Source organism: Cryptomeria japonica, chromosome 9, assembly GCF_030272615.1.
Source record: "Cryptomeria japonica chromosome 9, Sugi_1.0, whole genome shotgun sequence".
Lineage (NCBI taxonomy): Eukaryota > Viridiplantae > Streptophyta > Pinopsida > Cupressales > Cupressaceae > Cryptomeria > Cryptomeria japonica.
The window spans coordinates 51096703-51106456 of NC_081413.1; the positions used below are offsets into that span (position 1 = coordinate 51096703).

Below are 9754 nucleotides of genomic sequence, written 5' to 3' on the forward strand. Positions count from 1 at the left end.
TTAAACTCTTATATATGAATAAAAGAACCCAATATCAAATAATGAATTTCGCTTTGATCAATTCAAAAATAATGTAAAACTTAAAATGTTTGTAAAAGTGATGCACTTTAGAGTTGGATCCACACCCTACACATTATTATATATAATGTTTGTAAGAAAATAGTCTATACTTGGTAAGAATGGATATGAACCTTTTTTATTGATTTATCTTGTGTTTGTATACCATGTTTGGGAGACATTATAAAAAAACAATAATTTGTCATAGAAGACAGTGCAACCCCAATATAACCGGGACATAGAAATACCATACAAAGTACTGCAATAGTTGCTCCGCCTTTAGCCAAGGTTGGTCGTATTTACCAGAAGCAGGCAAAAATGTCAACAAAGGGTAAAAAATGTTGGAGTCAGCTGTTTTACCCAGAGTAATTGGGTAAGTATCCGTTTTAAGTGCTGGCCCTAAGTTTTATTTTATTGTTGATTTGTTTTTACGGCGTAATAATGGGTGGTAAAATTGGAGAACAATTTCACACACGTCCCCCACCAGGACGTACAATGTCGCCGTCGTTGGCAGCCTTTGGCAGAACACTATCTGACAAAATCCTCTTAGAAAAGAAGGCGATAAAGATTAGAAGGGAAAAACATTCACTACTTTACTTTCTTCAGCCATGGTAATTCGCAGACCCTGGGAACAGGAAACTACGCGTACACGTGTCGGGGTTGATGACGTGTGCGGGGTTTAGAGCGGGTTAAAAGGGGTTAAAGCTGACTGGACTGGAGGGCCGCTACAAGGACGAGCTTAAAAGGGGTCTTTGTTGTTCAGAAACAAGAGTTAAGGGAAGGGAAGAGAAAGTTTTAGAGTGTTTTGTTTGTGTGATTTGATTTTATTCATTGCGACTCGATCCGCGCAGAAGAAGCATGCGCCTTGCAATGATGAGTCACAGCGGGCAAGAATGTGTGCTGTGTTGTTGTTGCTCGCGAGGTCTCGGGATCGAATTCGTTTGACTACTGTACAGGAGGAGGGGGAGGATAAAAGGAAGGAGGAATTGTTTTGTTGTGTGTGTGATGAACCCTTCTGTGAGCTGTTCGTCTGAGGAGAGAGGTGAAGATAACAGTTGGGTTTGTGAGAGCTGGGATAATCCTGCAGTAGCAGCGCCTATTAACGCCATGTCTGTGGGTCTCGAGACTGCTCGCCAGTTTCATGGCCGTGTTGACTGGGATTGGGATAACTCCGCCACTGCAGCAGCAGCCACCGTGAATAACAATAACAACAGTACTAGTACTAATCCTTTGCTCCGCCACCACCACCACCACCACCACCATGAGCAGTCTGATTCAGATGACCAGAAGCCCCACATAGCTGTGCAGCCTCCAATGGCGGCCCACACAGTAGCAAGCTTTCGGCAATATAATGGAATGGGTCTTGGATATTCTGGTCAGCACCATCATCATCCTCTGGGCATGCTGAATTCGTCTGGGATGCGGTCCTTTGGGGATTCGAACTCGGGTCTGGCCAGTTCTTCTTCGTCTTTTCATCAGAGCTTGCTGTATCCCGAAATGCCCAGTTTTGCTTACGGTGGGTGCGATTCCAGATCCCAATTGGCCCAAATGATGAGCATTCAGAATCACCACCATAAGCATGGCGCTGGTGCTGGGACTGCTGTTTTTCATGATATTGTGAAACGGGAAGACCTTGAGTACCAGGCTACAATGCTGAATCTGGGCCACAGAGCTTATTTTTCTTCCGAGGATTCTGCTGTTAGCAGGCTTTATAAGCGCTCCCGTGCTCTCCCTCCGTCTTCTCAAGCGCCCCGCTGCCAAGCCGAGGGCTGCAAGACTGATTTAACCAATGCCAAGCACTACCATCGCCGCCATAAAGTCTGTGAATTCCACTCCAAAGCCGCCACTGTTATCACAGGAGGCGTCCACCAGCGTTTCTGCCAACAGTGCAGCAGGTATATATACATATATATTCACCGTCTATATAGCATTCTCCTGTGTATATATTCATTATATATATGCATGGTGTCAGCTTCGTTTCGCTTGTTATGTAGGTTTTAAGGCTGTAAGGTCTATACTTCGTTGAGAATGTGAATTTGTTGAATGAATTGTCTGCAAAGAAAAAAATTACTTTCTTGATCCAAGTTTCAGAATAGGCTGAGTGATCTCTGTCATATCTTTCATCACAAATATATATGTGTGGAGGATTGAAATATCTATTGCTTCTAATTCGGCAACGACTGGAGCTGTTGGAATATTATATCCAATCAACCTTCACGCATAGAGCTATTATTGGTTGATCTTAGTGCAAGTTATATTCTTCTGATGACATTCTTGGAAAGTGCCTTGTAATTAATAGAGTGGGTACTTTACCGCATGATCAACATTGTATTATAATCAGTTTCTTGAAGTTTCTTTCACATTTCAAAATTAGAAGACAAAAAATTAGCTTCTGAAGAGAAAATTGTGTAGAGATATGCATGAATAACAGAAGTTTTCAAATGTTCACATGCCATAGAAATTCCTTAACTTCTTTCACAATTGAATGAGCGGTGGTGAACCTACTGTACTTTACAGCCCCACTGGACAATTCGTAATTATCTGTGTGTACGTTAATACATTATTGCTTATTGTATAAGATTTTTTTGTTTGGATTGATGTTTCAGATCATAGAATATGATCTATCATCAGAATGAAAATTATATAATCCAGAATGAGAACTCTATACTCCATCATCATTTTGAACTCTATACTTGAAAAAGTTGTTGAAAACAATATTAGCCCACGATGAGAGAGCTGGAGTTAAATCATTTTTTTTCTATCCATGCAAATTAGAGTATGAATTTTGCTGTGTATGACAAACAGATTCCACGCATTGTCTGAATTCGACGAGGCGAAGCGAAGCTGTAGGAAGCGCCTGGCGGATCACAACAGGCGGAGGCGCAAACCGCAGCCAAACGCAGTAACTTCAAATACAGAAACACCCACACCAGCCCTAAAAGCCGAAGAGGATGACCATAGCCATAGCAACAAAAATGGATCAGGCAGCAGTGACACCACAAGAGGTGAGCCAAAATCATATTACCCCAGAACAACCATTTTTTTTCGTTTCTTCACTTTTTCCCAAACATCTCAAGTTTTGAGGATCTGGGTTTTAAGCTATGGTATAGAAACGCGTGTGTGGGTGTGTGTGCTTTGGTTTTTCCAGGTGTTCAGGTTGCGCCCCCTGTGAGAACAGAATCACAAGCCTTGATGAGCGCAATGTCTCTTCCACTGATGCTGCAAAACAGCAAAGGACAGATGAGCCCTAATCCAAACGCCTCCTCGGCCAATTGTAACGCTAACCCGAACCCTAATGGGGCGCTGCAACAGCATTCTTCTTCTCACAAGGAGTGCCAGCAGCAGCAGCAGCAGTATAGTCAAAACGGACCCAATTTGTCAATGGGTCTGTGCAATCAGAGAACACAAGCTCAGCAGGAATACAGTGGACTGGAGCTTGCGCTGCCATGGCTGAGACCTGGTTCAGAATACAGCTCCTCACATCATCACAGGCCATCGCCTCCCATGGATATTCTGCATCCTATTATGTCTGAAAAGTCCGATGTGGAAGGCTATTCTTCCTCTATTCAGAACTTTCTGCCTCTGAGCACATCGAGCTCAAGAGACATGGGAGGAAGCTCACAGTGGATGGTGGGGAATAGTGATCATGAAAGTGGGCATGAGCATGAACAGCAGATGTTCAGCCTCTTGGAATCGCCCGCAGCAGTGAGAACGGAAGAGGATTCGTCTGCTGCAGTAGAGTATTTATCACACCGCCGTCATCATCATCATCATCATCATCATCATCAAGGGGGTCTGGGTTTGAACTCCAAAGATGGAACCATGCAGTCGCTCAGACCGTTCGGCCAGTCTATTTACGACTCTACTTTGTGAGACTCGAACAGCAGACGTCAGATCTCTCTGTATTGTAAGCAAAACTTCGGCCATAGTAAACAGTACTGAAAATCATCCGAGGCATTGATAAGAAAAACCAAATACCGTGGTACGTTTTTTCCTAATTCCAGTCATCTAATTCGTCACAAAAACATGCAGTAGCGTGTCATCATTCTCTTCCGGCACAAGTTTTTCAAAGAAATTGTTGTTATGGTTTATAACATATAACCGGCTTTCAGTTAAACAGTCTCCAATAAAAAATGTCTGAGCCACTCTCGATGATGACCGTCTGTCATTTCTAGGCCCATCAATTCCTTTCTGTTTTTAACTCTACATTTCAGCAGCATTTTGAACTTGTAACCACCGCAGTTTGAATGAAGCTAAAGCTCATCTCTTGTTTAGCCATATGAATAAGCAAATTGTTTATTACTGCGCTTATAATATATCTTTTATGAATGTTGGGCACTCTCACAATTTGTTTGCACTGATTGAAAAACCATTAATCCATGTATAGCAAGGGATCGAAACCCTTACTGGGGCATCTCAGTTCTCTGAAACGTCTGATATTAATTGAACTACTGTTTCAAGGTAAGATTTCACAGCGTCAATTTCGGTCTTTGCTCGACTCGTGGTCTAAACAAAAATTAAACAAAAAATGGTGGTGTTTTGGCTTCAAAGTAACACCAATCAAAGTTGGCACTCTCGCGAATTAGGGTTCAAGAAGCACAAGTTTCTCTGTAAGCCCACATACATTTTCTTTCGAAAGACTTCTGTTTGTCTTCTGATGATTGCTAATGGATTGTTGGAGAATGTTTCTGATAAAAACTCTCAGATTTTTAAACTAATGTTTAGATCACAAGAGAAATAGAATATCCTTTTTCTAATGATAGATCGCTAAGCATATTTTAAGATGTCATCGAAAAACTGATAGACCACTAAGCATAGTTTAAGATGTCATCGAAAAACTAATACAATTCAAAGCTATTTCAAAATGTAGATTGAGAAATTAGTACACTCCACTGATTATTCCAAAGTCTCAGATTAAGAAATTAGCAGAGTTTACTGAGTGATTGAAAAACGAACACAATCAAATCCAAAAACTATCCTATCGAAACCATTTAATAGAAATCATTTATGAGGCCTATGGGTGTTGTTAGATGTGAAGAATGTAGCTTGACTGTTAGCAAAATCGACATGGAATAAACAAATCGATAACTTTTAGCACGGAATTCGGGTATTTAAGTCCTCGAAAAGTTTTTTCTTTCTGTTTCTGCTGTTATTTTTACTGATAACACAGCGAAACTGGTGGCTTTTTCTTCCCATCCTATTCCTGTTTATTCGGCTATGCAGGTGCTGTGGTAAACAACTGTAGATTACATGGACATGTGATGGGACTTGGGACTTGAACACTTACCCTTTGGATGGAATTCAAAGGCCGCAGGCAAAATTTTCAAACGGGCGCCTTCTTCACTTCTGACATCCAGAGGTAGGGCCTAGTATATTTCCAACTGGCTAGCACTTAGAGGATGTACTTTCATTAATTATGGCCAGACATTTCCACACACAGTCAAATCAAAGTCATCCAGAGGGGGCTAGACTAATTTGCCTCCATCACCATACACCATACACCATACACCATGCTTTTATTTCGAAAGCAAAATCGTACTCTTAATTTGGATTTTAAGATTACTGCAAGTGCTGCGCAAAAAACGTTGGGAAGCATTTGCTTCTAACCATGCATGCATTATCCTTTCTATTCTTAAACACGAGGATTGCATTTTTTTGGACCGTATGTATGTATTGTCAACGGTCTTAAAACACACATTAGCACCTGAAAACGCAGGGGACAGGTATAATTTGACAGTGGTTAATTGCCTGCCAGTGTAAATGTATGTGAAGACCATCTTAGGTAAAACTTGATTGCGGTCAGACGCTGGTTAATTGCCGGGCTAAATGTAGATATATCGAAGATGTGGTGTTTATTTGCTCTCTGCTTTAGATTTAGATTGGAGTTATAGGTCGAGTTTATCTGATTTCAAGTTAAATAATATAATTATCTTGTTGGTTTTTTAAGGTTTTAAATATATTATTTAGTTATTAGTATTAGGTCTAGATTTTTTAAATGTACTTATTTCAAAGTTGATGAAAAATTAATTTTGACTTTGAAATTAATTTTGAGATATTTTTATCAGATTTGTGATATGGGTGTTTTGAGTGAGATATATTTTGATATTTTTTATTCTTTGTATTTAAGATATCTTTACTAGTTTATTAGATTTCTTACACAATGAAAATATTTGAAATATAAACAATTTCAATATATTTTTTTGCATTAGATCATGTAGATTTTTTGTTGCCAACGTTTTAGATCATGAACTCTATGATCCATCTGCATGGTCTAATCTAGAAGAAGAAAAATATTGAAATTATTATGAATTGTGGAAACTTCATGGATTTGGTATAAACGAATGTCTAATATACAATTTCTATTAATTTTTTATTTATTTTTGGTTATCTACTTACTCCATTATAACTTCGTTGTCATTCTAGTTACCTCTATTAACATAACTAGTAGTATAATTAAGGTTTACTTTCTTTATCTTTGATGTTGTGTGATTGGAATTGGAGACAAAATGCTTGGAAAATGTGAGTTCTTGCTAAAAGAGTATGGCATATTGTTTAGCAAGGCACTACATGTTCAAACAACAATCTAAAGAGCCTTAAGGAACATATCTGAAAATATAATTAAGCATTGCCAATTGTATAAACTGTGTGACTAAACTTAAGGACGAAGTACGTGTAAAATATAAATCTTTATCTAAAATTAAAATAATTATTAAAAATAGATTAAATTATAGAATTAGAGATTTTTAAATAAAAATATGGTTTGTCTAAAACAAATTTCTAAAAGGGATTTCAAGATAGCATATTTTAATTTTTGAGCACTTTACTATTATTTCATTGTTATAATTTGGGTTGATTTGTTTAAGTTATTATTGATCCATTAAACTCAATTTATCAATATTAATTTATAAATTTTAGGTTTTACATTTATAATATTATTGCAAAATTATATTACTATTATTAGACTTTATATTTATAATATTTGACATGAGTTTTCCGCAATCCATAATATTAATAGGAATGCCTCTAGAAAAAAAAATGTGTTTTTTGTATCAACATTTTGGATAGCACTAAGCAATCCATCATAAAGAAGAGAAAAAACATACACAAAACATATACAGTTTTTTCGAGAAGCATTCTTGTAAATAAATATATAATGTTGTTTTTGATTAAGAAAGCAACAAGCACAAGGGTGCTGACCCTTAATACAATGGCTTGAAGGTAGTAAGATAGACAACAAAACAGGGGAGCAATCCTTAAAAAACATAGTTGGACAGGCTATAAAGGAATACTTGCCAAACCAACAAACACCCAAAAACATACAAAGAACATATACAGATTTTTCGAGAAGCATTCTTGTAAATAAATTTATAATATTGTTTTTGATTAAGAAAGCAACAAGCACAAGGGTGCTGACCCTTAATACAACGGCTTGAAGGTAGTAAGATAGACAACTAAACGGGGGAGAAATCCTTAAAAAAACATAGTTGGACAAGCTAAAGGAATACTTGCTAAACCAACAAATGCCCAAAAACATACAAAGAACATATACAGTTTTTTGAGAAGCATTCTTGTAAATAAATTTATAATATTGTTTTTTATTAAGAAAGCAACAAGCACAAGGGTGCTGACCCTTAATACAACGGCCTGAAGGCAGTAAAATAGACAACAAAACATGGGAGCAATCCTTAAAAAAACATAGTTGGATAGGCCAAAGGAATACCCGCCAAACCAACAAACACCCAAAAACATACAAAGAACAAATACAATTTTTTCGAGAAGCATTCTTGTAAATAAATTTATATTATTATTTTTTATTGAGAAAGCAACAAGCACAAGGGTGTTGATCCTTAATACAACAACTTGAAGGCAGTAAGATGGACAACAAAAAAGGGGAGCAATCCTCAAAAAAACATAGTTGGACAGGCCAAAGGAATACCTGCCAAACCAACAAACACCCAAAAACACACAAAGAACACATACAGTTTTTTCGAGAAGCATTCTTGTAAATAAATTTATAATATTGTTTCTGATTAAGAAAGCAACAAGCACAAGGGTGTTGACCCTTAATACAATGACTTGAAGGCAGTAAGATAGACAACAAAACAGGGGAGCGATCCTCAAAAAAACATAGTTGGACAAGCCAAAGGAATACCTACCATACTAACAAGCACCCAAAACCCCACTCAAGGAAGGGGAGAGATACCCAAACCATGACGAGGAGGGGTTTGGGGGAGGGGGGAAGACTTCCCCTTCTGCCTATGACAAACCACAGTTCAAACAATACTATCATTAGGACCATCAAGGGAGATATCAAGCGAGGAGGACCCCTCCGAAACACAATCAGAGGCGCCAACAAAGTGTTGTAAAAGTATAGTAGAATTATTAATGGTAGGTAAATAGGGCCACTCCTTTTGAATAAATGATTATTAAAAAAAATGTATGTAAATAAGAGTGTATATAAGATTAATAACATAATTCAACCCATCCAAGGCTAGGAGAATGAACATTTAAAACATCTTTGTTAAAATAAAGCTAAGGAAGACACTAATATAATGAAAATCTTTGTGAAGAGGTGGAATTTGGTTTCATGCTAAAGTGGGATTTGGCTCAAGCCTATAGGCCCTATTGAAGTAGTGTACCTCCATCCTCAATAAAGTTACATCTCACATAAAAAAAAAAATTAGCACAAGGGTTGATGTAAGGTTTACCTTCTAATAGCTCGGTTGTAGGTATTTTAAGATCCACTCGTTAATCTTTGCTGGGTTTGGCCAAAAAATGTTAAAGTGAAAAAGCAACATATTTTATGTGTAACACTTCATCCTCCATAGTGTGTATCACCGAGAGTAATTGTGGGTGTTCCCCTCTTGGGACCATGGGAGAAAACTTTCCTAATGTATTGTGTGTTTTCATATGTTGATCAAAAGTAGATGAAAATCCTAACCAACTTTTTAACATGTCTAATAGACAATGTCTTAGCACTACCAAGGAACCCACCATTTGGGCTAGTATGAATTATTGAAACTTCATATTTTATTCATTAGAATGCAATTTGCCAATTGGTTGTACTCATGAGGCTTCTAAATTGGAGAAAGTAGTTGTTCCCAGTTTCCCCACAACCCCACAATTCACATTACCCTCAAAGTTGTTCCACATTTTGTTTTGTCTAAGAGCGTGAAGTTATTAGGGCATTCCTTCAAGGAAATTATAGGGCATTCCTTCAAGGAAATTATAAGGCATAATACAAGGGTTCCTAAGCTAGCAATAGAAAGAAGAATGTTTGGGGCTATGTACATAGGGGATTTGCATGCCCTCACATTAGAACATCATTCCACTTCATCTACAAAGTCCCTCATTTGCTTGGACAATCATCACCATTGTTGGATTTTAGATGCATAAATAAAGAAATAGATACATTTGAAAAGTCTATTATTTTTGAAGAATGATATCATTCCTTTTAAAAAAATATCCATTTTTACCATGTATCTTATATTAAGACCGTTATTTTTAATTTAATAATTTAATTTATTAAAATTTTAAAAGAAAAATACTACATAGGAAGTGACAGTGTGTCAGGGCTAGATAAAGTCATTCTAATAAAAACAAAAGAAAACCTTCAATCAACTATTGAACTCTTTCCAACTACGGTTAAGGAAAGCAAAGTGGGATTTTCTTTCACTAATTTCTTGAAATTCTCTAG

The 9754-nt window shown here is 37.3% G+C and overlaps 1 protein-coding gene across 1 annotated transcript; it reads left to right on the forward strand.

The window, feature by feature from the left end:
• Positions 1-811: 811 nt before the first annotated feature.
• Positions 812-4398, forward strand: LOC131046887 (squamosa promoter-binding-like protein 8). Its single transcript, XM_057980704.2, has 3 exons — positions 812-1952; positions 2863-3062; positions 3206-4398. Exons 1-3 carry the CDS (start codon positions 1063-1065, stop codon positions 3928-3930), a joined length of 1815 nt encoding a protein of 604 aa, XP_057836687.1. The 5' UTR covers positions 812-1062; the 3' UTR covers positions 3931-4398.
• Positions 4399-9754: the final 5356 nt, after the last annotated feature.

Bases quoted from the DNA above. Each gene is read 5' to 3' on its own strand.
- LOC131046887 (XM_057980704.2), top strand. From the start codon at position 1,063: ATGAACCCTTCTGTGAGCTGTTCGTCTGAGGAGAGAGGTGAAGATAAC. The intron at 1,953-2,862 runs GTATATATACAT...TATGACAAACAG, and splicing joins TTCTGCCAACAGTGCAGCAG to ATTCCACGCATTGTCTGAAT. The intron at 3,063-3,205 runs GTGAGCCAAAAT...TGGTTTTTCCAG, and splicing joins CAGCAGTGACACCACAAGAG to GTGTTCAGGTTGCGCCCCCT.